At 41.7% G+C, this 27,836-nt stretch overlaps 2 protein-coding genes across 4 annotated transcripts in view; one reads left to right on the top strand and one right to left on the bottom strand.

Annotated features, from left to right (window-relative positions):
* Positions 1 to 1,340: 1,340 nt before the first annotated feature.
* Positions 1,341 to 7,817, bottom strand: LOC147194439 (NAD-dependent protein deacylase sirtuin-5, mitochondrial-like). 2 transcript variants are annotated; one of them, XM_086128532.1, is made up of 9 exons: positions 7,715 to 7,817; positions 6,373 to 6,477; positions 5,856 to 5,989; positions 5,427 to 5,652; positions 5,178 to 5,265; positions 5,041 to 5,094; positions 3,028 to 3,151; positions 2,405 to 2,520; positions 1,341 to 2,281 (listed from the first exon to the last, which is right to left on the bottom strand). In XM_086128532.1, coding segments are annotated over exons 1-9 (921 nt in total). In that variant the 5' UTR covers positions 7,716 to 7,817; the 3' UTR covers positions 1,341 to 2,208. The 2 variants fall into 2 exon arrangements, with proteins under 2 accessions (XP_085984658.1, XP_085984659.1); XM_086128533.1 differs by lacking the exon at positions 7,715 to 7,817 and adding an exon at positions 7,533 to 7,625.
* Positions 7,818 to 7,997: 180 nt separating this feature from the next.
* LOC147194438 (phosphatase and actin regulator 1-like) overlaps positions 7,998 to 27,836 on the top strand; it is a 43,753-nt gene continuing 23,914 nt past the window's right edge. The window contains exons 1-2 of one of the 2 annotated variants that reach the window (XM_086128531.1): positions 7,998 to 9,028; positions 23,476 to 23,640. In XM_086128531.1, coding sequence (XP_085984657.1) covers positions 8,920 to 9,028; positions 23,476 to 23,640 — 274 coding nt within the window. In that variant the 5' untranslated portion in view covers positions 7,998 to 8,919. Of the gene's footprint in view, positions 9,029 to 19,422; positions 19,874 to 23,475; positions 23,641 to 27,836 lie in introns of those variants that run through there. The other variant, XM_086128530.1, reaches the window with a different exon arrangement.

Genomic DNA, 27,836 nt, shown 5'->3' with positions numbered 1-27,836 from the left:
CTTCCCCGCTACGTGGAGCAACTATCACTTTAAATGTGCGTTCATTTCATTTAGAATACATAAAGAAGTGGGATCCATTGTGGTCGGCTAATTAAAAGCTTTTTTTTTTTTAAATACCGGTACTATATTTATTCTAATCATGTTTTTTTTTTTTGTTAATGTTACTTTTTAGTATGATATTAGTCAATACGTTTTAAAACGGCAACTAAATGTTTAAATATATGCTTTTCACTCTGTACAATATATAAGCATTCAAGATGGGGATCACTTTGAACATGTTATTTAATTTTTTTAAAGAAGAAAAAATTTAATGGCTATAAATTAATCAGGGATATCGTCTAGGTCAGGGGTGTCAAACTCATTTTTGTCGCGGGTCTCACTCTAGTTCCGGTTTCCCTCGGAGGGCCGTTATGAATTTTGGGAAACCATATAAATGTTGAATCCCCTCCACATATTACATACACAGCGCACAACAAATTGATGAATGACTAGTTTTAAAATCAGAAGTCAAGAATAATGACTGTTATTGTGGATTACGTATGACAATTTGAAATGTTGGTTCAGACTTTAGCAAGCATCCTGGAACATGACATGCTTGAGTTGCTTTCGCGGGCCACATAAAATGATGTGGCGGGCCAGATCTGGCCCCCGGACCTTGACTTTGCCACATGTGGTCTAGGTATTGTTAATGTGCTTTAAAAAAAAAACAACTGCCTTTTTTCAGGAAAAAAAACTAAAGGAAACATAATATAGTCTGGGCGACCCCACACTTCTCAACGGCGCTGTTTATATCATGTCAATTATTATCACCAAATTAAAGAACAAAAACATTTTCGCTAAGAATGATCATCATGCTGTGTCTGCAGCACAAAACAGTTCCGGTTCACGTCTCGCCAGTAACATGATAATCAGTCAGCCGCAGAAAAAGGAAATCAATATTTGCCCATGCACGGGCTCACATTATATTGGACTGTATATGTGCGTCCATCCATGGAGTTTACAGCCGGATAGTTCTTCTCGTTAGAGGCGGAACAGACCACACAATACCATTTGTTGGGCATGTCAGTAGTCATGTTCATTGGTGCTGTGTGATCCGATATAAATATGCATCCTTTGTGAAATTAAAACACAGTGAGACGAGTAAATGGGTCATTAGTTTTTGGCTAGCCGACTGACTGAAAAAAAGTTTTTGTTCTTTTGTGGCAAATTACAACATCATCTAGAAAACTGTTCCTCATCATTGTGTGATGTCTCTTACAGTACTTTGGTTAAGATATTAAAAATCGCTCTGTGGCTCACTTTGAGGACATCAAATAGAATAACAATGCAAGACCAGCAGGTGCATATTCAATGTTTTAATCAGTTTCGGAATAATTGCATTAACTGACTGATTCATGTAATCTGGTAAGGAAGTGTGCATGATCATTTAAGAGAAACATAAAGCAATCATTTCGCTGCCATCTACCCTGCTTGTAAGAATAAAGTAAATGTAACGCAAATAGTGTGTCAGCACATTGATGTCAATGAGCCTGAGAATAAACGCCTGTAACGTGAGCTACTATTGCCCTGTAAAGTTTAAAGCAAACATTTGGTCGAGGCAAGAAATGTTCTCCTCTCACACCGACGACTCCTCGTGACATTCTTCCCTGCGCCTCCTATCAGAATACAAAACGGCCAACGTATACAGCAGAACCTCCAAAGCCCAGTGCCGCCCCCCCCCCCCAAAAAAAAATTAAAGCCGCAATACCGCCGAGGGACGACGACACTTTGCAAACACCTTCTTGATCCATTTTGTGTCCATTATTTGATTTTCATTTTCCCGGAGTTAACATGAATGACGGTTGGGAAGGTTACTCAAAACAACGCCTCGACAGAATGCTTCATGATGGTGACAGTTTTGAGTCTACAATCTATGAAGTCATTCCACGTTATGTCCAGTGGGAGCAAACTGCTAGTTCCATTGTCTAGTAATATTGTAAACAGAGTAAGAAATGGCTGTATACGCAAACAACTGCATGTGTAACACTACCTCCCCCTTAATCATCAATCAATCTGCATAGTTAGAAAATAGCCCATTTTCATGGACTGAGCACTATATTCAAGTATTGACAGATCTGCAGAGCTACATTCTATGCACCCAAGCCATTAGAACTGCTTATAAGGCAAACACTTGGAATAGAAAACAACGGCGACAATCCTCTTTTGTCTTTAGACCACCTCCGAGTTGTGTGGAGCCAAGGCTGCGGGCAGCGTCGTTCCACACGGACCCTGGAAGTGGTACCTGCGCCAAAATAAAACAAATCTAAGCCGCTCCAAGGGCCAAATGGTGTCGAAGGCGTCGTCACGCCAACATCTGCCGCATCATTTGATCCACTCGTGTGTGTGTTCTTTGATTCCTACTTACGTGAAGTACTCGGACTTTGGTGTTGTTCGTAGGTTAAATTCTGCCACCGGGACGCCCCTGGATGCCACCTGGGGGCCGAACATGGCTGCCGGGTAGACGATAGACGACGTACCCACCTCGAGGGTAACAACATTGAGGAGTAGTTAAAACGGCTGAAACCTACTACACGACACTGTTTGAAATGTCTTTTTTTGTTATATAATGGGCGAGGGAGGGCCAGTGGTTCCCAACCACCAGTATGCAGCCGGGGCCACTTGGTACTGGGACGCAGATACATTTTTTAAAATGATAAACATTTGTAACATTTTTCACCAGGCCCGAATGCAATTATTGATCGAAAATAATAATAATAAGAAGAAGAAGAATTTCTACAGGAACAACAAGGACCTCGCAGTGGTCATTGGTCAGACTCTGACTCGAGCTGCAAGCGGGTATAGAGGGTCCTTGCAACTCTGCAACATGGTGCATTCAAGGTGCTTCCACAATGTCGGGAACACACTGCGTCGTTCGGCACACTAAACGTTTTTCTCCGATCAGAATGTCTTTATGATCGTGAGAGGCCAAAATCAAAACCATTACATTTTGTATCATTAGTAACAAGATAACACTACCACACTACTTACCACCAGACAAAGATCACAGATTTCTAGTTCTTTTTCCACTTTGGTCAGGAGGTGAGAGTCCAGCGTCTCCCCAAAAAACACGACGTTCGGCCTCAGCAGACCGTTGCAATCGCTTTCCGAACACCTTGTCAAGAGCACAGTAAAGTTTCTGGTGATTACATTTGTTCAAGACAAGATCCCACATGACCAATATTGATGACGCGGGAACAAAGGTTTATACACTCTGCGGTTTATTGGGCGACGAACGTTCAAGCATAAAGTATACTTTGAGCAATCAGTCTGTTTCTTGGCAAGGAGCACTTGTGCGCTGCTTTGTGGTTTCATATGGGACAACAGTTTTGTTGATGCAGTGACCAATAAGTTATGAGTACATTAGAACTAATTGTGCTTTGCGGCGTGTACTCACTGTCAATAAAGAAACACATTTAACACTGAAACAAATTAAATGTATTATGTCTTTGAACTCTATGTATAATTATGACCTCCGCTAATTAGAACCGCATGAATGGGACATGCGGCCCGTTGGTCCTGTGGTTAGCGCGTCGACCTCACAGTGCAGAAGTACCGGGTTCAATTCCAGCTCCAGCCTCCCTGTGTGGAGTTTGCATGTTCTCCCCGGGCCTGCGTGGGTTTTCTCCGGGTACTCCGGTTTCCTCCCACATTCCAAAAACATGCAGGGCAGGCTGATTGAACACTCAAAATTGTCCCTCGGTGTGAGTGTGAGCGCGGATGGTTGTTCGTCTCTGTATGCCCTGCGATTGGCTGGCAACCGGTTCATGGTGTCCCCGGCCTACTGCTCGAAGACGGCTGGGATGGGCTCCAGCACCCCCCACAATCCCCCCTTGTGATTCCAAAAACATGCAAATGTTTTTGGAATGTGGGAGGAAACCGGAGTACCCGGAAAAAGCCCACGCAGGCCCGGGGAGAACATGCAAGCTCCACACAGGAAGGCCGGAGCCGGAATCGAACCCTGCACCTTTGCACTGTGAGGCAGCCATGCTCACCTGTCGCCAACCGTGCAACTCATTTATTTTTTTCAGTTTGAGATTTTTATGTGAGTATTTTTATACAGTAATGCGACCCTTTTTTTTTTAAATCACCAACCACCCCACAATATTGTGATAATTATTGTATCATGAGGTTCATATAGTGATAATCGTGAGGTTTGGATATGGTTACTTAACTTCATTGCCACTGTGCGGTGTTAATGCTTATGGATTTACATGGTTGTTTACTGTATTCTGTCAATATAAACAAATTCCATCCCCGATATGTATCACTTGACATATTACATGAAAATTGTCATTTGCACCTGCACGGTAAATCCATCTTTAGAACACTGCTGCCCTCTAGTGCTTAACTTGAGTAAGTAAGGAAAACAAAAACAATACAGTATTTGCATTTATGTGGTCTCACTGAACAACCTAATGAGCTCCAAACAAGGAGTGTATTAGGAAAACAAATTGACACTGAAATAAATTGACATTGACACTGTTAGTGAGATGATAATTTAACATTATTGTGGGTGAACTGTCCTTTGCAGTACTTACAGTACCTTTAACTTTCCGAAGAGTGGCAAAACAAGCCAAGCACAAAGCACATGTCTACGTTATTCAGTTGTCCTGGTCTACCTATCTAACAAACCATTAGTTACAGTGCGTGTTAGTATGTTGCACGACTGTCCGTGTTTTATGTTATGTGTTGTGTTTATTATTTTACTTTATGTTAACTGTTTTGTTAAGCGCTTTGTTACAGCTGCCGCTGTTGTGAAAGCGCTATATAAATCAGCATGTATTGTATTGTATTGTATTGTTGAAACTGAAAGTTCAAAGTATTTTTTGGGACCAGCAGATGGACATAAACATATTTTCCAATAAACACAGTATACAAGTAGCACCATGACAAGATTTCCCAAAAATGACAGTCTGACAAAATGCCGAGTATGGTTGGAATGGCCACTTCACCCTGAGTACAACACACCAAGAATTTTGAAAATCGGACAACTCGTCTCACCTTGGCAGTTTATCCACTGGAATGTTTGCATCGGCCACATTCGGGTCCGGTGAGCTACACAAGAAGAAGAGGGAGGGGAAAATGCAAAACATAAGCGCGGTAGGTTTTATGGTGTTCGGGCAGGCTGTGCATGGTACCCCTTGTTCTTGAGAGCAGCACATATGGGGCTGCGCCTGTTGACCTCCACATCGCCACAACTCAAACAACGTGTCTCCGTCAGGCTGCCTGCAGACAGAAGCAGTGGGAAGAAGTATTTACTTATTCATCAGGCAATTGAACTGCTTTCCTGACAACACAACTAATGTTGATATTTGAATCTCAGGCCTCCATTTTGCCAATGACAAACAACTTGAAGTCTTGTTTTTCAGTCCAGGATGGCCACCCACCGTGAATCCTCAGCACATGTTTGGAGCCGGCCTGCTGGTGCAGGTCATCAATGCATTGTGTAATGACCACCACTTCGCGGCCTTGCTTTTTCAGCCGGGCCTCACACTCCGCGATGGCCAGGTGCGCCGCGTTGGGCTTCTTACTCAACGCCACCTCTCGCCGGTGATGGTAGAACTCCCACACACGTGACGGGTAGCGGGAGAAAGCCTCTGGGGAAGCCAGGTCCTGTCAAATCCAAGGGATACATTGCAGTGCTTTTCATCAACGTTTGCTTCAATGGGAATGAAAGGGAAGGCAGCAGAACGTAAATAACATTAAATATGCAACAAATAATGCTTCTAACTTTGCTGGCTGCCGTTCCAGAAACAAATTATTTTTAAAAAATGGCAAAGAGGCAGGTATATCTGTCATAAAAACAAAGGACACACTTGGGACTGCCATTTCCTCCATTTCTCATGTTCACCCCGGAATGTCGGGACTCCGCTCTCAGCGCTCACTCCGGCCCCGGTGATGATTGCAATGTGCTGGGCTTTGGAAAAGACCTTTCGGAATTCCGACATGTCTGCAAAACAAGCAAACGTTTCTAAAACCGAATATTTGATGGGATATTCTAAGAATAAAACTACGCACAGGAAGTATTACAGTTGGAGGGTGGAATTTTACGACTGCTCTATATTAGTCGCTGGAATAACAGTACTATTATCCTAAAATGAAATCCTCAGGCATGCATACAGTGAGGGGAAACAATCTGCGGAAGCTAAAATTCTGGCTGAGTTGTACCGGATGAAATATTTATTTCACACAATAAAATGAGCAACATTGTATAACTTTGATATTTTGTGGGTGGGTGGGTGGGGGGGGGGGGGTGTGCCTCATGACTGATGAAATATCACCACAAAAATTTTTTTCACATTCTATCGAAAAGTTGATTGATAGTGATTCTACCTGAGCTAGAGCATGCGCTGTCCGCCAAAGGTCCGCTGGTCGCATGACTGGAAAACAAGCGGAGGCCAACTGACATAAGAGCTCGACGTTGAAGCAGCATTGTCACTGAAAAAGAGGTTTAAAAAAAGAAAAAACTAAATTATACTACATGATGTGAATTTAGAAAAGGTGAAGCTGAGCTGAAACACTGTGGAATTATATTTTAGTTTTTTTAAATGTGGTAAATTGTGGAATTTGAAAAATATTTTGTCATTGGTTAAATGACAAGAAATGTTTCAGGAGGTGGGAATAATGTAAAATATGTAATAATGCAGGAATGTGAACTTTTTTTGTCGAATGCCTTGTTGGGAAAGATTTTTTTTAAGGGGGATGTGGAATGCTGGGAAACTGAAATGAGCTAATTAAAAAAATAATACCTTGGATGGTGTAAAATGTTGGAATGTCTTCAAGTTAGAATGTTTAAATTGGATTAGAAATATGGAAGGGTCAAATAAGAGTGGAAAATAATAATAATAAGGGCTTTAACACTCATCCAAATGGTTGATGCGGGTTCACAGGAACAGAAATGTTTTTGCATTTGAAGAATGTCCTCCATTCCAATTTGTGCATCTGAACATTGCATTTATAAAATTTGATGGGGGTTTTTTGGGCTGTGATTTACTCAAATAAACTGCACTTGTAATACAGTGCTGTATTCACAAAAAGGAAAATATGACACCCGTTTACTCTTCATAATAAGTGCTGTGTTGATTTATGGGTGCGTCCTACTAGCATAAAAGGAAAATGTGCCCGAACAGGATTTACGAAATTAAACAAACAGGTTTGTCACATCATTTATGGAATCTAAAATTTCGCAATAAGCATGAACGGCTTCCACTTACTTTTTGAGTGTGTTGCTGTTTTGTTTTGTTTTGTTTTTATTACTCGCATTAATGTTGGTGTTGCGATGTCTGTCAAAGAGAAAAGTAACGTTTACCTTTTTTTATTTATGTAGTTTATTTGCGTATACAATCTCGCATTATGTTAATTTACGGGAGTCGGGCAAAGGCTAGTTTAGCTCGCTGTAGCTGGAGGAACTTTTTAAAACCAGTTATTTTAAAACCAATACGTCTATACTGGTAAACAAGCTCTCGATGCAAATATGTTAACGACGAACCTACCTGTATTTGGGGATATTTTTTGTTTGTGTTGTTGGTTTACCGTTGAAACCTCGCGAGATGTTCACAAACTCGACGCGTCAGCGACAGGAGAACATTTTTAAAGTGTTGTTTAAAGGGAATTGTTTCACCGGAATATGCAGCAAAAGGATACTGCATTGTTTTGCTGTTCAAGACGCACTTACTTGTATTTTGTAGCTCTTTGGTGTCTACAAACTCTACAAACTTGCAAAGCGGCGGAGAGGGGTGGGCTTGTTTACTTTTCTAGCCAGAACTAACAGCCGTAAATCTTACACGAGTGTCGTAAACGCTGCTTTAACCACGAGTCGTCGATATTCAAGGAGCTCTCATTGCAAATATGTTCACGACCCAATTAACTCTATTTTATTGCTTTGGGACCTTCACGATTGGCAAGCGATGGGCCTGGATCGTGTCTAACTGTTCTCAATTAACCTCAAAGCCTCAATTAACCGTCATAAATCTACTCATACAAGTGTCGTGCAGCTTTTGAAAGTTGTAGGGGGAGGAGCGAGAGACCTCTTGTGGGATCTTTTTAAAATTGCACTTTAACGCTAAACAATTTACAGCAAGGTTTGCATAGAAAGAAGACCATATAGCTATCGGAGAATGAAATATAAAAATATATGCATATGTATATAATAAAATGTCGTATTGTCATATTCATATTCATTCATTAATAGTTATTATTAATTATATTTATTAGTCGTATTTATACAAAACATCAGGTTCAATAAAAGCAGCTACAATTTTGTCTGCTATTAGTTTCAAAGAATGTCTGGTTGAAAAGAATGCTTGAACTCGTTCCTGAATGCAATACTACATGGTTTCTTCCATCAAAATAAATTTCTATAAATATCAAATGTACATATACACATGCACAAACATATGCAAGCACACACAGAGATTGACACGCTTGGCTGCGTCACAGCATTTTGAATGTCATTGAACATCAAGTAGTACTTCAAAAACGCTTTATTAAAAAAATGTTTTCAATAGACAACGGGGAAATTTCTCTCCATTTTGTTGTGAATTATTTCCTTTTTTTATTTGAGGATCTTTGCCCAATTCTTGAGTCAATTAATGTCACTCCGTAAATTGCCCTGATAGAGACGCACGTTCGTGTGTGTGCGTGTGTGTGTGTGTGTGCGTGTATCTCTCTCTCTCTCTCTCTCTCTCTCTCTCTCTCTCTCTCTCTCTCTCTCTCTCTCTCTCTCTCTCTCTCTCTCTCTCTCTCTCTCTCTCTCTCTCTCTCCCATCCCCCTCCTCTTCCTAAACGAAATCTTCCTCCCGGCGTGGCCGCCGCTCTGGTGGTGGTGTTTGAGCTCGCCCCAGTCGGCCAGCAGTCACCGGTGGACCCTGGCCCGGGTTGATGGCGACCACTCCGGACAGCACTGACCGCCGATTAATCCGCAGACTGCGCTCCAGGAGCGACACCCCTCATCTGGTCGAAGCCCGCTTCTCCTTCAACCTGCGGACAGGTAGGCTCATCCTTTTGACATTATGTCGTCATGCTGATCAATCTGTAACCGCATACAGTCTACCCCTGTTTCCTGCTATTTGGGCTGCGTCCATTCCCCGCGGCGGATGGGACTGAGATGTTACGCAACTTTGTGGACTCATACAGCAAATGTTAAAGTGAATAGCAGCGTTTTTAATGCTTGGTAATTACTACCAGTACGATTACGTAAGGAAAAGAGGCGTCAACGTGTCCTGGCGTAGCCCCATGCGGGCGGCTGGTGGACAAACAACACAAAAAAAAAAAAAACAACAACAACAACAAAAAAACGGTCTGCTTATTTTTGATCAAGCATTCTGCAATGCATTCTTAATATTTATACTTCTCCATTACCTTTAACAAGGCAGCTCGCATCTCGTTGCTATGGTGACATGACTTTTTGCGGTTGGAGGGGGGCAGTACACTAAGAGCTGTGTTGTTGTTATACATGCCACATCCATATTGTGCTGTCATGTGTCACACCAGGATGATGGTGCTCAATGAAACAAAGCAGGTCAATTTCGAGTCACACCCATTCATGATAGATAGATAGATAGATAGATAGATAGATAGATAGATAGATAGATAGATAGATAGATAGATAGATAGATAGATAGATAGATAGATCATGTGATGATAACCTTAGAATCCAAATTCATTTTGCCAAGCAGATGCTATGCCATGAAAAGCTAAGGTAGGTAGATTGCTGGATGTGATGATAGATAGATAGATAGATAGATAGATAGATAGATAGATAGATAGATAGATAGATAGATAGATAGATAGATAGATAGATAGATAGAGAGAGATGTGATCAGAGCATCCCATCTACAGTCGAGTAAGTAAACTGTAATGGCTAATAAGGGTCCTTTTCAGGGTAAACACAAACAGATGAATAAATCATTTTGACTGAAAAGAAGAGGGCCAGTATAAACAGACACACGAAGGCCAAAACAGAGTTGCTATTATTGTGTGTGTGTGTGTGTGTGTGTGTGTGTGTGTGTGTGTGTGCGCGTGCGCGTGTGTGCACTGTGAATCAGTGTGTATGTGCACATGCATACATGTTGTCTTTTCGATAGGCATTAATGGACTGCCAATGGGTTTGCGTGCTTGTGTCCTATTGAGAGCAGCTTGTTGTGGGTAACATTGTGCATTAGTTATCTCTCTCTACTCTACAACAAACCCGTCGAGCGTTCGGACGCCACGGGGGCGACGTGCACAACAGCACTGTTGACTCACTTCCACCTGAAGAAGTAGAGCAGAATTTAGCTTGCTTATTGCCAAGGAAACCAAAAGGCTGGTGGGCAAGGTTGTGGCTTTTGGATGAGCTTTGTGTGAGGATTTGTCAGATGGAAAAGCAACACTTCCATTACTAACTGACCAAGATGTAAAAGAGCTTGGCAAATAAGGACAACATTCAGGCATAACCCCAGATGGACATAGAGCCACAATTTTTCATCAGTGCTACTTGGGGCACACCTATCAGTGTTATGTTGCAATACAGTACTTAGATGCTTTTGAGGTTTGCCGTGCTTTCAGTGGAGAGAAGTCTGTTTAACACGAAACAGAAAAACAGTAATGTACAGACAACAAAAGGCATGATACGCTAGGCAAGACTCACCTTTCAGCCCGATTTTTTTGTCGTTCTTTTTTGGCCCGCTGTAACCATGAATATGTACCGTACACATACTGCATACTGAATACGCGCATTTACTAAATCACAACTCTAACCAAACTCTGATCTGCAGCCACATGGATCGAAAAAAAGCATTTTTTTCTGCCCTGAACGTTGTGTGCGGCAAGGTGCCCAAAAAAAGTCCAATCAATATTCTCCAGATGCATGGTGGGATGGGACACATTTCTGCAGTAGAGCCAGCTTGGCACGCATTCCATGCCTTTCTATCAAGAGGTTTGAATGTACCATCTAGTGGGGTGAGGGGGGGGGGGGATGGAATCCAAAATCACTGTTAATCAGGAAAAAAATGACATTTTATTGGTTATAAATAAATAGCTGCAGTGTACAATTTACCGCCAAGTATCAATCAAAAAATATTGTTTTCTGCCGCTCATGAGCTGCTCTTTTGTCCCACTGTTATGTAATAGTAGGAATCATTCGCATCACAACCAGCGATCACATGAGTTACTTAACAAATAACCAGCAAAGATCCAGAGTTGAAAGAGTCACTTTCAAGTGAAGGCCGAAGCACTATCATGTCAAAGCTAAAAACTTAAGCAGACGTGCCGAAGTAGCACTAATTAGCGTTAGTGGCGTTTGTGTCTGGTAATTGGCACAAACTCGAATGTTCGGCGAAGTTTCGGACAAAGGGGGTGATGGAATATTTGTGTTCAGTGGAGTCGTGAATGTTCAGTGACTTGGTCACGGTAAGTAAATCTGTATTGAGTTTTGTTGCAGGCCTAGATTAGCATTAGCTAACAGTTCACTGTTGAAGAGCAACACATACTTCCATGTTCAGTGCATGTTACAGATATGTCATTAAGACGCCGAAGAACTACTGAGGTAAAATGCGCGATAAGAAAAAGATATTGAAAAAAATGATGGTTAGAGAATAAAGCTAAATTCAGTTTGCCAAACAATGTTCTGCGCAGCAAGAATGGTGCTAGTGGGTGGCAAGAGTGGTTAACCCCCTAACCCGCACATAAACTGACAGTTCAGACTGCGTTAAGTCTTGCGTCTTCAAAAAATAGACATCCATCTTCCCCGCCTGGCTGCTCGCGGGCCTTCTTGTGCTGAATGTAACATAAGTCTGGTAAGAAAAAAAATATATGAGTAAAAATAGTAATGCCATATCCAAGACTGCAGAAAGAAGGTTTCAATAATAATGGAACTGTGCGCTCCTTTCAGTCTCATTAATGGCTCTTCTGTAGCACACTTGATGGGAAATGGGAAAGCTCCTGACTGTGATGTGCTTCCCACAGGTCAGCTGAGAAACCTTTTTTGCTTGTGTGTGTGTGTGTGTGTGTGTGTGTGTGTGTGTGTGTGTGCGCGTGCGCGCGCGTGTTGTTTTACCACCAAGCAAGCGGAAAGAAAAGCTGCATGACAATGTGCTTATGGCTCATATTTATAGTAAGTGTGTCAGCTCAGTGGGCACATAGAAGCAAGATAGGCAATGCAATATTTAAGCAACCGAGGGCAGCGAGAATACTGAACTGATCCTTTTTGACAATGAACCACCGGTGGCCAAATTCCAGCCCACGGGCCATTTGTATCCTTATTACATCATTCCCTTATTGAATAACATGAAATAATGTTACAGGTACTGTATATTATGATGTTTGTCATGTTCACATGTGAATGAATCTCAAAGACTGTTTACGTGCCATGTTGGCTACTGTTTTGGTCAGCAATGGCAATTGAAATGGGATCGACAGTTCACTATTTAATGCCGTAGTGTGGATAATAATGAAGTGGGGTTAAGATGAGCGTTTGCTGAGCGGGGAACATATACTTTAGTTCACGAGAGAGATAGTTTGCTCTGTTATGTTTAGCATCGGGGTGCAAATGAATATAGTAGTGCTCTCTTTAATGTACTTGTGTGCACTAAAGAGAACTGAGACAATTACATTAACTGCACTTATCTTTTTTTTCTTCAAGATGGGAAAATGGAGTAGTGTAGTACAAGGGGGCATGTACAGTATTTGTCTTTGGTGGATGATGTATCTAGTGATTAATTTGAGCTCGACATACAATTAGATGGCCACTAAAGTTTACTATTATGACGAGAAAATACGGTCTGTTAAATCAATATACAATGTCATGTGCTTGGGCTAAGAGTACAGGCACACTGAAAAAAAAGTGTTCACTCAATTTTCTTTTGTAAAGTGGCAGCACACAATGGGATCATCTGCAATTAGATTAATTTTTTAGTACGTGGATAGCACAGGCGTCAAACTCAAGGCCCGGGGGCCAGATCCGGCCCGTCACGTAATTTTATGTGTCAACTTGCATGATCCTTGCTAAAATCTGTACTGTCATGTCAAATTGTCATGTGGAACAAATAACGTTGAGATTTTGCAATATTTTTCTTACCCTTTTGAGACAAAACCAAACAAATCAAAATTTCAAGGCAACACACTTTGATAAAAAATGGAAGTTGGGCAATTTGACTAAATATTTCAAGTTTTGCTGTTGTGAAAATTGGCATTCCCGTGTCTCACATCAAAGAAATAAGAGCACCGGCCAACTTAAGGATATAACAAAAAACAGCTCCACAAATTGTTTTGGAGCAAACAACTTGCTTTGTTGTGCTAACATTGTTGCCATAAATTATATTATATTTTGAAATTCTCCAAATTAAATTACTAGCCAAAAAATACAAGTTGTGTTTTTACAGTGCAGTCTTTATGTGTTTTTGTTGTCCTGATGAGAAAAAGGTCTCTATTTTTTTTTCATTTTAATTGGACATCACACCTCCTGACGATTTATATCGACACATAATGCAAACTTAGCAGCGCCATTGTAATCAGTCATGCGGTCTTTATATTCTCAACAGAAGGTGTTTGACAGAAGAGAGCCATTCATTAATTGAGCGTGATAAATGTTGAGTGGCATTTATTTATTGTTGCTGTCCCCAGTGCTGCTCTCACTGTGCACCATGTTGCAGAATTTCTGCTGAGTAAGTGTCCTTTCAACAGACACTCCCAAGTCCGTTCAAGTCAAAGCTGCATTGCACCACTCAGCAGTCCTTCAGTGCTATGTCTCCAGTTAAAAATACCAAAAACAAACAACACAACCCCCCCCCCCCCCAATAATTTTCAAAACACAAAACTCCCCCAAAAAAATTGCTGCAATGAAAATTTAAAAGCCATTATAACCCTTCTCCACAGATATTTTGGTGACAAATGATTGCAATTTTCTGGCATGTTAAGCTTCTTTAAAATGCTTACATTGAGTTTTAGACTGTCCCGTGTCTACCACAGTGACCTCGCTCTTGTTAGTCACCAATAGGCTATGTTCATATTTTACAGACATGTCATGCCACATTTGACAATGCCAAAAAAAAAAGAAAAAGAAAAAGAAACCCAGGCTTCTCTGCAGCACTGGAGCGCCGCAGGGGACTGTTCTGGCTCCATTCCTGTTCATCCTCTACACCTCGGACTTCAGACACACCACTCCAAACTGCCACCTTCAGCAGTTCTCTGATGACTCAGCGATCGTAGGCCTCATTACAGAGGGAGACGATCGGGAGTACAAGGGACTGACGAAGGACTTTGTGGACTGGTGCCAGCAGAATCACCTCCAGATCGAAAAAGGAAAACTAAGGAGTTGGTTGTGGATTTCTGCAGGAAACAGTCCTCACCTGCACTGATGAACATCCAGGGTATGGACATAGAGAGTACCTGGGTGTTCTTCTAAACAATAAACTGGACTGGTCTACTGACACGGACGCCCTGATTAGGAAAGGACAGAGCCGACTCTTCCTACTCAGGAAACTGAGGTCTTTTGGGGTTCAGGGGTCACTCCTTAAGACTTTCTATAACTCGGTGGTGGCTTCGGCCAACCATTATGGCATTGTCTGCTGGTCAGGCAGCATCTCGGCCCGGGACAGAAAGAGACTGGAGCAACTGGTCAGGAAGGCCAGTTCTGTCCTGGGCTGCTCCCTAGACACTCTGGAGGAGGTGGGCAACAGGAGGATGCTAGCTAAGCTAAAGGCTATGATGGACAGTCCCACCCACCCCCTCCCTACCTAGTGCTGCCCTGACAGCACTAGGTAGCTCCTTCAGCCAGAGACTGTTACACCCGCGCTGCAAGAAGGTGAGATACCGCCGCTCGTTCCTACCGACTGCTGTCAAGCTGCCGAATAAAAAAATGAAATGATGTGACAAACATTGGTAAATAGCACAGCCACCTTATCTTTATCTGTGAATGCAAAAAAAAAAAAAAAACTTAGTTTTTTCCTTCTTTCTTCTTCTACCCACAATCTTGTTGCAGTAGACTGAAAATGTCCCCATTGTGGGACAAATAAAAGATATCTTAATCTTAATAATTATTATTATTAGTTTTTATCTGTGCCTCTTGTGTGTGTGGCGGGGGGGCGGGGGGGGGGGGTCGAGTTTGTGCATAGAGTGGAAGTTGTCCATGGAGCACTACCTCCCTCTGGTGTTGTAGAGACATTTCTGCAGCAGCAGCTTCTGCAGCAGCATTGGCAGCTGGCAAGCGAACAACAAAGTTGAATCCGTTGATGATGCTGTCGGTGACTTTTTTTTTAAAATCAATCTCCACTGGCTAACACGCTGATAAATGTTAAATACGAGCTTCCGACGGCGCCGTAAAAATCAGATCCAATTGCAGCTCCGGACAAAAGTGATTGGATAATGCGGTGGCAGTGGCTCGCTGCGAAGATGTCAACCTTGGCAAACGTCTGACGTATATCGTGACGTCATTACGCTTGGACGCGAAAAGAACCGTTTACGTTTGTTTACCGTGCGGCATCTTTTTAATGCATTCGCAGTTGAGTGGAAACGTTGACACCATGGACATCGCAAATGTGTTTGGATGTAGATGGGGCAAGCGGATTCAAAATTTAAAAGGTAAATTCGACCATCGGAATTTATGGCATGACTTTTTAACAGAGCTCGGCTATGAGCGGATTCAACATTTAAAAGTTTAATAACGTGGAATCAATACGAAACACCAACGTCTTTTGGATTGGTAGTAGTTTCATTGCATTTTGAATAGTTGACAATTTAATTCAACTTGTCTGATGATGATTGTGACTGGTCGAAACTTTTTACCCCCCAGAACTGTATACCATAAATATGAAACTCTTTCGATTAATATACCGGAAGCGTGTAATTATATAAATAGTACATTAGCATATCTGACATGTCGAAACGAAAGAATTAGCTGGGCTTTCCATACGGACGTGTCATGACGTACCGAATCTTCAAAGAGATTTTTTTTCTGTAACCCTTTGAAGCACGACATATTCACACCCTTTCTAATGCACAACATGGCTCAAAAATGACCTGCATTCATTTTCTGTTGTTATTTCATCCTGGCGGGGTATTTTTTTGTTCTATCTTTTTAAATTAATTTCTTAAAATAAAGTAAAATTAAAATCTTCAGATATTCCAAGGGTTCTTTAGATACCATGTTTTTGATTACCACTGATCATTATTTTCACTCTTCCTTTCATACTATATGAACAAAAATATTTTTTTATATTATTACATGACGTTTACACACATGGGTCAAAATTGTTATTTACTTTGTAACCTTACCGAAAATGTAAAAAATGACCTAAAAATAAAAAATAAAAAAGAACAACAAATAAGTCGAAAATGTATTAAAATAGTAGCAGTGGAATGTAAACGACACAAACATTGGGCGTCAAGAATATACAGTATTTGTCAGTTTGTTGAAGTGACTAATATGTCCGCTAGGTGGAAGTATTGTAAAGGGTACTGTCTGGACTGAGCGTTAACTGATACAGTACAATGCAACTGCATGAGTTTGGTCTTCTCTTGAAGCAATTGAATGATATTCATCTTTTAAACTGCAATGAGAACCCAATTTCAAGTAGTGTATATAACGATTACATAACATAAACATTACACTTTTTGTCACAAACACGGTGCCGGTGGGCACCAGCTAGCCCCTAAAACAGAGGAACTGCTCTAAAAACAGCTTACCAGTGATGGAACAATGTGATTTCCTAGGAATGTTGTCGAAGTGAACGTTTGAAAAGTTAACACTTACAGATTTACAGTGTTGCGTGTTCATGGAACACTCTAAAATTGTCCTAATTGTAAAATTGGCTAAGATCGACCCTGGCATGCCCCTGAGGATAAGCAGCTTGAATAACATACAGGTTAGGGTCAAAATAGACAACATGAAGTTAGTTGTTAGCATGTCTGCTAACAATTTAGAGTTTTGAGTTTAGAACCTCGGCTCCAGCTTCCTCCTACACTGCAAAAAGATGATTTTTTTTCTAAATTAAGTGCAATGTAGTTTAAAATCGTCTGTGGGTGTGAATGCTTGTTTGTCTATATGTGCCTGGCGATCAGCGAGCGATCTGTCCAGTGTACACCACCTTGTGCATAAACTCAGTTGGGATCGGCCTGAATGAGGATTACCGTACTTGCAACAGAAAATGGATGGATGACGGTTTGGTTAGTGGATAAATTGTTCAAGTATATAGTGTAAACAAAGCAGCACATAGTGTGGAGGAATACAGGGTGAGAATGACAGATGGCTAGGGACAGGGCGATACGGACAGAAGGAACAACAGATTTGTAGTGACAGGCTGGCTGATCACAACTTTTTTTTTCTTCTCGACCAAGACCTGCACCACGACAATGAAAGCCAATTCAAACCAGTTGGAAAACGTCAGACTTAAAGTGCACTCGTGTTTCCTGTGTCAAAAAAAGTTTTTCAGTTCCAGGGCCAAACATTTTCTATTGCACTTGTCTTCATGAGCGTTACGGGTGGGTTGGAGACCATAGCAGCTGATTTTGGGCGAGTCGTGGGGTACATCCTGCAGCCAATCGCAGTCGAGTCAAGCAAGTACTCACAGTGCCATTCACCTTCACATCTATAGACAATGTAGACTTTAATGAACTCTGTTTTAGGAATGTGAGAGGAATTCGAAATATCTGGACAGACACGTTTTCAGTTTAAGGTTATCATGACGCTTTTCTTCATTTTGCTAGAAACATGACCAGTGTCTAATCTCTCCCAATGTTGATACCTGCGTTAACAATTACCCACAATTGCGCTAACTGCTGATGAAGTAACACCAAGGCCTCTCGGGAATGTTTAATGTGCCTCTCATTTGAGGCTGAGCTATTTGAAGTGCTGATCAAGCTCCCAAAACTGCTTCTCTGGGCTTCGATTTGAATGAGTCTGCCCCCAGGGCGCTTGTTTGTTACTCTGCCTGCATTACATTCATGTCTGTTGTCCCTTTTGCTGTTCATAAATAAGTGAGGCATTGCAGTGTCAGTGGCTCTGTTGCTTAATTGCGGATGACCCCTTTTGATCAAATTTAGCTAGTCAAACCTTCGCCCAATTCCATAACTTGGACATCAGCTACAGTGCATGTAAACATACCGCATGATGAGAAACAAAGAACCAGAAATGACACTGACTGGGACAAAGCAAAGCATCACTGATCAGTACAATTTTGGCATTACAAGTAATTAAATATAAATCACATGCCCGAGTAATATTTCTTAAGGAGATACTACCATAAATACAAATTCCAAATACAATTCCTGTATTTACAGCCAGAATACCTTTAAAACACTGGAAACTGACAGTATGGCTTGAGTAGTTTTACTTTATTTTACTTTAGGATATGTTGGAAACATTTTAACAACTTTTTTAAGCATCATACCAATACAAGCATTTTGTCAAGTTGGGGTTACCATCCCTACTTTCGACACTGAAGTATTTGTGATTGTAATGTGCGTGGCGCTAATAGGTGGCGCCTGATCTGTCGGAGTCAGTGAATGACTGTTGATTTGGCTGCTGTTTACTGAGGATAGGGCTGGCTGTTTAGTGACTAAACTTTAGTCAGTCTGTGTTATGAGTTACTTGGCATGAATGAATGTGCGCGCATGTAATTTAAATTTTTTTTAGAAATGTAAGTGAAATTTGATCATTCTCTGTTGCACCATTGACCATCTGTTGCGGCACACTAGTGTGCCGCACCACTTTAGTTGGGAATCATTTCACTTTGCTGTGTGCATGCGGTGCGTGGAGACATTGCGAAAGATAGCTGTTTTGCCTGTTAAAACATCAAAGTATTATTTTCTATTATTATCCATATTAAATATGAACATAAGATCTATTAGTATCCACATGGGTCTGGTGTGTGTGGCTGTGTGAGAAGTGGGTCAGTAGCGCACATGTGGGCCAGTTGCTAGTAGAACACAGTGATTGAGAACTGGGTTCACCTTGGTGTGGAGGTCATTAACTCACTAAAAACCAGTTTAATGCTTATCTGGGCCAGAGTTTTGTTGTGTGTGTGTGTGTGTGTGTGTGTGTGTGTGTGTGTTTCAATTTATCTATGGTTTGTTATGATTCCACGAGCAGTATCCTTGAGGGGGGTCCATATTGGTCCTGGTCACATAATTGCAGTGTTGTAAGTTGTGTTACTGTAGCTGAACTAAACTGAATTGTAGGCTGGTGGGGTAATAAGAATGCGTGGTTTTTCACTTTTCCTGGCACGGCTTGCGATCAGCAGCCATTCTGGTGACTTTGCAATAAATGATAAAATAGAAATGAATTATCAACCGTTTTGATTGGCCTAATTGTCGTCCAAGCGGCCCTCTGTGCAACTTCAGCTGTCTGCGTGCGCTTGCGCGTTTGTCACGTGACCAGGCATAATAAACTCCCCTGCCTGCGCTCGCCTATTAGAGGTGCGCACAGCTCAACCAATCGGGGCGTGCGTGCTGCTCTGCTCCCCGATGGTGGATTAGCCACGAAAGACGACCGCAGACTGCAGCTCTGCATCGTCCGTCCAGTCACTCCACGTTGCTTCAAGCAGGACCGGAGCGAAAATGTTCAGGGCTGCTCACTACCCGAGCGTGGAGCCCCCGCCCACCGCCATGCACGGTACCTGGTGGCTCGCCCGGCACGGCGCGGCGCCCGCCCACCCGGCCGTGGCCCTGGCCGCGGAAAAACCCAAGAAAAACGCGTTCAGCCTCGCTAAAATCATGACCCTGGGCGGCAAGAAGGGCCGGCACGGGACCGACGCGCACTACAACAACAACAACAACACGCCCTTCGCCATCCACTGCCATATTGGCAAGGAAATCAAGCACATTTGCAGCAACTGCAGTCGCGGGAACGACACGCAGGACGGTGAGTGAGTGGGTGGGTGAGTGGGCCGGCGACGCGCGTGCACCCAAAGGGGGTCGGGGGGGGGGGGGGGGTGCTGCTGCCTGCCTGCGGCACCTCCATACCGGATACGCACATCACCAACGTCGTCTTCATCGCCGTGCAACACGCGTTCAGTCCATGAAAGCATGTGCACCCTTTACAACTTTCGATTTGGTTATATGCTGACCCGCAGCAACTGGATTACATTCAACAAAACACACATACAAAAAGAAAGAAATAATGACATGGATAGAGAAGCTTGTTTTGATTACAAGGCTCCTTCAAGCCATTTCCACTTGAGTCTCATGACATCATCTCTCAGCCCTCATTTGATGCAAAGGAACGTTTGTTTTTTTTAAAACAATGTCATAGTTATCATTATGTTGGGTGTTGTTGACTTAGCGAGGCGTCCAAAAAGGACCACCTACCTTTCAAAAAAGAACCGTGGCATTTTTTGCTCCATTTGGATGAGTGGAAGCACTTTTTTTAATGTATTATGTACAAGTGTTTTTATTTTCATATTTTAGATCCCATTATCTTTTCAGGATATTTTTGAATTTTGTCGATTTTTTTTCACCGCAATTTTGTCATGTGTATTTTTTTTAGTCTAGTATCATTACAGTAAAAAATGGTCAAAATTGTACATTGTGCGCATGTCATCAGTAGGTCTTTATTTTCTTAAATCATAGATTTGAACTTTCTTTTGGTGTAGTCTTTATCAATCATCTCATTATTTTTTAGATTATATACTTTAAGATTTGTAAGTTTAAACATTTTTTTATATTAGTGTTTTTATGTACGTTTCTTTAATTATGCTACATATTTTGTACATACTCAATTATAGTTGTTAATTTGTCACTTCCTTCCTGTTTGAATAACACCTGGATTCAGACAGCATTGACCGTGGTGTTATTTATCAGGTATTGTGACTTTGGGGTTTGGTCTCCCGTTGGCTGTGAGGCAGCTGACCAGTCAAGTAGTGGGCTGCGTGCGCCGTGCATTACGTTGTCTTGTCCCACAACACCTCAGGCTGACGTGCCTCTGAACTTCAGAGTCTGAAGTGATACGTTTGTGTTGGCAAACACCACGGGAGCGACTCTGACGTAATTACAATGAGCCACTGGCCCGCTGTCGAGGGTAATCATGTCGACTGATGTGCTGACCTTGGCACGCATTTCACACTTGGCTAGAGGTCGCCGCGCACGTTCACAGTTGACGCAGCGTTTTCCATTTTGTTTGTTTGAGCATTTCATTTTACCTCGAAGCATCGCTGTGAATGGAAAATGTACTTTCTGATCACCTGTATGCAGTAAACCCTCACATTTTTACGAATTAGCCGTTTGGCAGATATTTGTGTGGGAATCGGTCCTGTGTGGGAATCTGTTATGTGCTTGAAAATTCACCTATTCGCTGATTTTGTGGCCAGGCCAAAACAAAACAATATTCCCATCTAGAGGCATCTTGGTGTCGGGAAAGCATGTTGAAGTGAGTTGAGGAATTTCAGTTGTACATAAGTTGTTTTATCACCATTTTATGGCTATAAGCCATTACAACTCTTTTAAGCAGATTTTCACTATTGGCGGTATACAGTAATCCCTCGTGATAACATGATTCATCATTCACGGTTTCACGTTGTTTTTGATGCGGATTGGTCAAGGGACTGTCGGCTCATGTCAACAGGCTTTGTGCCTCAGCGTTGTATAGCTTGTCAGAATTTCTCCATGACAAAACCGACAATGTCGATGAAACATTCCGTACAATATGTCTAGAAACTGTCAATTGTTCGGAAGAAAAGATTCAGACTTTATTTTTTAAAAATAATTAGGCCTGAAAAAGGGTATAATATTTGGTTTCATTCAATACAGTATTGTGTTATACGAAAAAATTGTAAAAAAAAGAAAGTTGAGTACTTCACAGGTTTCACTTCTTGCGGGTTCTTTTTGGAACGTAACCCCTGTAATCTTCGAGAGATTACTGTATCCCCAAATAGTGGCGGAGCACTCCAGTTGGTGGTGGTAATAGAGATTACCGCTCTGTTAGAATTCCATGGGAAAATGTTAAATTAAAGCTAACATGGATTATATAAGTGTAGGCGTTGCTTTTCATGCTGTGTGGAGTGCAAGGGGGCACCCAATGGTATTATCCAATTTGAACGACATTTTTAAACGTTTTTTAAAAGTATAATGGTTAATTATGATGCTGGGAGTGGGAAGATGACCTTCAGTCAATTGCGCTTAAAAGAAATCAATATTGGAGTAAATGTGTTGGTGGTCCCCGCCATCTTGGTTGCTAATGCTAAGAAAAAAAAAATTCATTAGATGCTAGCACATAAGAAGACCAAACTATCTAACCATATAGAGACAGGCCAGTGTCAAAGATGTCGTGTGTACTATTGTAAATGAACTGCAATATGGCACAAATAATCATCATGAGAACATCTGGGCGTTCTGTGCTCTGCCATCTCGGTTGCTAATGCTTAGCTGAACGATGGACATAATTCAGTGACGAACGAGACAGCAATATGCGAGCTCCAGTAGTTGGAGTGCTTGTTCATCATTTCTACAAAACTGCCAGAATTAACAATACACAGTACTCAAAGACACTTTACAGCAAGAATTAAGAAATACAGGATAAAAATATACAAAAGCAAAAATATGCACACATTTCAAAACTCCCAAATGTCAAGAAAAGAGAAACAAAATCAAGAAATGAGTAACACAGATTGAAAGATATTAAAAACATTTCGGAACAGGTGAGTTTTGAGAAATGGCCACAGAGAAGGCTCGGTCATCCCCCAGGTTTTGTGCTCGGCCACGGGGATGGCGAGGTTTGCATTTGACGAGCGAAGGGTGCGGGAACACTGTATGGGTAGTAGAAGGTCGGACAGGTACGAGGGGGCCTGACCGTGAATTAAGATTTCATAGCTTTCACATTCAATCATGTTTTTGAGTGTACCGTGGGTTGTCTGTTTACTATAGTATACAGACAACAACAATATATATATACTATATATACTCTTTAAGGCCTTCAGATTCGACAACTTTGCTGTGACTTAGAGGTGTAATGAAACAAGTTTTTGATGCGTAACCAAACACGGCACTCTTAAAGGGTGTCGTCTTTTTAATATTGAATGAAGCTCAGCAAGAGTTCCTCTTGACGATGCGCAGTTTAGCCTGCTCAGAGTTTCTTGGCAGATTTATCTCAAACACTTGCAGCATATCCTGTTTGGCAGTTCGGAGTGTGTCTGACATACTGATGTGTCTAAAAATTACCACCATCTGAAAAAAACATGGCAGGTTTCCCCCAAATTTAATGTTAGAGTTTTATATTAAAATAATAATTTGTCAATTGGGGCGGGGGGGCAAAGAGAAGGTGTTTTTTGTCGTCATGCAGCCTGTTTTGGAGAATTGTTTTTCATGCTCCTCTGTTACTTCAGAATTCTGGAGGCGGCTTGGCCCAGATTCATGCTGCTTGGACTGTAGTGAGCTTAAGTGCCGCATCCACTGCTCACTCTTTTGGCACCGATAGCGTCACCTTTGCAGCCTCATCTAAGCTTCCCTTGTCTATCGTTTGCTCCCTGGCAGCCGAGGAGGTCGAGAGGCTGGCCGTGATGCGATCCGAGTCCTTAGTCTCCGGCGCCCACACGCCGCCCATCCGATGTCGGAGCAGGTTTGCCACGCTAGGACGCCTCCTCAAGCCCTGGAAATGGAGGAAGAAGAAGAGCGACAAGTTCAAGCAGACTTCAGCCGGTATGTTTCGTGATCTCATGTTCATTTTGAACAGGCGCACATCACCACTACCAACCATTTTTGTAATTTCTGCAAAAAGTAAGATTAACTTAATTATAAAGCAACATGCAAATGGAAAATGAAGATCTGTGTCCTGTCTGAGTTTAGTTAAAAAGTTGTGATTTTATGATCTTGTTTTGGGATGCACCTTAACTCATTCAGTACCAGCCAATTCTGGACCAGGTCTGAAAAGACATTTAAAAACGTCTTTGGGAGTGAATGAGTTAATGGTACCTTGTTTCCGAATACTAGCTTTGAGCATATTGGGAAGTCAAAGTAGGTGACTCTTGAGAGGCAGTCAAAGGACTCAGCCATATTGTTAAAAAGTGGGTGGGGGGGTCTTTGAAGTGCTATGTTTGTGTTGGCCTGTGGAAACTATTCTAATGTAACTGAATTGACAAAATAAGAGCATTTTCGCAACTGTCATTTTTGTTTGTTTATTCGTTTGCCAGCGAGCTAAATTGTCAACCATTGAGAACGTAAAATGTTTGCATGCAGTCTAAAATGATAAAAAACAAGAAAAAAATGTCCATAACCAATTCTTTCTGTTATTTGGCCATCCGTTCTTATATTAGCAGCTTATATTAGCTACTTTTTTATCAATGGATAAAGACGTTGGGATTAGACGAACAGGACTGTACCATATGAATTCTGGGGCCATGGGGGCTAATGGGTTTAGACTCAGTGTTGCTCTCAGCAAAGTTTCCCGCTATTTTTTTTGTGTAATTTTAGCCAATTCTGCTCAGTCAGAAGAGTGTGACTATCTTATTTTGCTATCTGAAGTCAAAATATCGTTTTTGTTTGGCTGTGGTGAAGGGGGGGGGGGGGTCGTTTAAAAAATGTATTAAGTTGCAGTCTAGAGGCTGTTAGAAGATGACGCAAATTGTTTGGCATTTTCAAGCATCCTTTTTGAATTTCTTTCTCATCCGGAGGAGCTGGTCTCGTGTCGGATGTGGCCAGGATGTAATTTGTCCGTGCTGACGCATCCCCGATTTCGACTGTCAGTCCGTTGATGGCAAGGAGGTTCTTTTGTCAGACTGCATCTTCTCAGGTTGGGAACGCAAGAGACAGGCAGAGCTGAATCTTGTCTCCATAGGACAGGATGTTCTGGTTTACTTAGTTCCCTGAAGATGTGCTCAAAAGGACTAATGAATTTAAAAAAAAAAAGGAAACAGAAATAAAGGACATTCAGTGTTTATTTTAGTCTTTGGTTGCTGTTCTGCAGCGTTGGGAACATGCAAAAGTACAACGTTTGGATCCAAGACACAGTTTTGTCAGCGTTTATTTACAGGAGGCATTTATTTGAGCGGAGGCCTTTTTAGATGTTATAATTTGTGAGAGAGGATGCTTGATATGGCGCTGCTCATTCAGTGGTGGATCGAGAATTGTTACTTCTGCGTTTTTCCAGACGGATTTTTTTTTCTTGAAGGAGAGAAGAAGGAATCTATTTGAGATGAGGACTTGTTGGGGTGAAAGTAGACCAAATTCTGTCCATTGTTTAGTTGACTTACATTTTACAATGACTTTTTTTTTTTTCCTGAGAATTAAAACTAACTAGTTTGTTTAATTTTGGTTTCTGTGCACAAGGGATTTAATGGAAGGAGGCATCTATTTGAGATCAGAACTTGATTTGCAGAAATGCTTGTGCTGGAATGGCGTTAGACATGATGTCTGCTGATTGATGGAAAATTGTCCTCAGGTACATAACCGATCCGGCTATTTGGGTACAGGCTTTCATTCAAGTACACACTCCTGTTGACGAATTAGGGCATGGCGTTGAATATTGCGCAGCCTGCTATTTTTGGACGTATGCTAAGCAGCCTATTTCTTGTGGCTTTCCGCACGTTAGGCACTTTAAATTAAATGTATTAAATTAAAAGTATCTGTTTGTGGAGAGGTGTTAATTCAAGTGGATCTTACTTCTTGAGGCGGATTGTGTCTTAGAGCCGAGCCGTCTGCTTGAAGACATACAGTACGTTTCATTTCTCTTGTGGCTTTCGGCACACAAGCATTTATTGCTCGACAGGAGGCCCTTTATTGTTTGTTACTTGTGGCATTGGACATGCTGCCATCTGTTGATTGGTTGACTGAGATGCGTTGTGTTACAAAGTTAAGCAGTCGTTGATAAAGGATTGTCACGGCTGCTATTGTTAAAATGAGGCGTCGTTGCAAAGATAACACTGGTCAAAAGCAAATTTGAATCAGAGATCAGCTTTACGTGTCCCGAAACGTATCAACTGTATGTATTATCGTATTGTTTACATTCAGTCTATATTGCAGCGTCTCCTCACAGGTGTCACTGGACAACATAACAAGGCAATAGATGCTCCATGGAACCAAAAAGCTCTTTTCATTGTTTCACATTTATTTAGCACCTGTTTTGTTCGACAACTAATCCACTTGGCTGCTATTGTTCTTGCGGTAGCAGTGGATTGCATGCGCACTTCACACAATGTGCCCTTTTGAGTCAAACGCGTTGTTGCGTTGAAGTGAGTTTGGGTCACATGCGGCTTGGAGGCTCAGGTCCTCAACTGCCGCATCAAATTGAGGGAGACGCAGGAAACTGTTTTGAAAAGTATAGAACAAAACTTAAAACTGCTCTTCTCTCATAAATTGTGTAAATGCTTGAAAAGCGCTTTCTCTAAGCCAGTGAGATCACTGGAATGGAGCAGTAATCAACAGGAAACTGTTTGTTTTATTCAAGCAAATTGTCACAACCCATGAATGGTCACAACATTTCCTCGGGGATGAATTAACTCATTCACTCCCAAAGACGTTTTTAAACGTCTTTTCAGACTTGGTCCAGAACTGGCTGGTACTGAATGAGTTAAGTATCTGCGTCAGCTCACAGCTCACCTTGCCGTCCCCCTGGATAGCAAGCAGATATGCCATGCCCCCTTAGGAGTTGGATGATGTCAGACTAGTCTGCGTGGATGGCATTAAGTGCTCGGAACGTTTTATGATGCCATGACATCATTGCTATTCTGGCTGTGATCTCACCATTTGTTCATTTCACGTAAAGGTGTCCCATATTTTTGGAACCGTTTGGGGTTGAGAGTCATGGAACACACGTCAGCCGTAATTGTACATTTGCATTTTATTCGCATTTTGATTTGAGGCCAAAATGATATTTTAAAACACAACAGAAAGCAGTGGTATTGGGAGAAGGTCATCCCGAGTGCTCTCATTCAGTGAGGAGTATTGACTCGGATGGACCTTTTGAACCCCGTTCAAATTGATCGGCGTGCTTTCGGAAAATGGCACATTTGCCGCATGCAATCAGTCAACGCTGAGATAGCTGCCAACATCGCCACGTTGACCTTATTTGAAGGAAAACGGATGACACACTTCTGATCCTATACGTGATTAGGTACATTTTTCTTCAACAAACGTCCAAATTACTTATTTGGTTCTGTCACGTTGAGCACTCGGGTGGCGTAAGCAATGAATAAATATCCAATTAAGAATTGATCGGTGGTGGACAATTGATCAGTTGTCTTAATGCAATTGAGGTCGAATGACGAGCACTACTTTGCATCAGAAATCATGATTCTTTCTCAACGCTCTTACGCTCAAGTGCAACAGGATGTCGAACACAAAATATTCATCAATGTGATATTAATTTTAAACTCTCTTAGCATGTTTTTGTGCCACCAATTTGGATAGACACAATACAAGTCGAGCTAAATCCACCTTAACTCCCGCTGATATGGCACAACTCCTCTGGGCAACATATTTCAAATGAATATTTTGGTAGTTTTCCCAATTGATATATAAAGGAGATTTTACTACAATTTTTTTTGCCAATCCTGAATTATACTCATGACATCGTAGCAGACTTCATTTTTCGTCATAGCTCCATCTTCTCGACCTGATGGGACCCTGCTGCATTTGTGTCCACTGCAAGCGGACCATAACGTCCAAAAGTGGAGCTATACTTTTCAACGTACAACCTTTCTGTATTGGCACCATAATGAACCACCACCACCACCACTAATAATTAATCCCAACTTTTCATTGCCGCGGTGTGATTGAACTACAGTACATACTCATTGGCTAGAACTGCATGCATCACATCTAATTCAGAATATCTGATATATGCATGACGATGCTTTTATGTACGCGTGTGTAAGGCTCAAATACAGATTTAAAGCCCA

Source organism: Hippocampus guttulatus, chromosome 14, assembly GCF_054856545.1.
Source record: "Hippocampus guttulatus isolate MCC_2025c chromosome 14, RoL_Hgut_1.0, whole genome shotgun sequence".
NCBI lineage: Eukaryota > Metazoa > Chordata > Actinopteri > Syngnathiformes > Syngnathidae > Hippocampus > Hippocampus guttulatus.
Note: the sequence above shows the minus strand (reverse complement) of the source record. Positions and strands in the feature narration are given on the sequence as shown.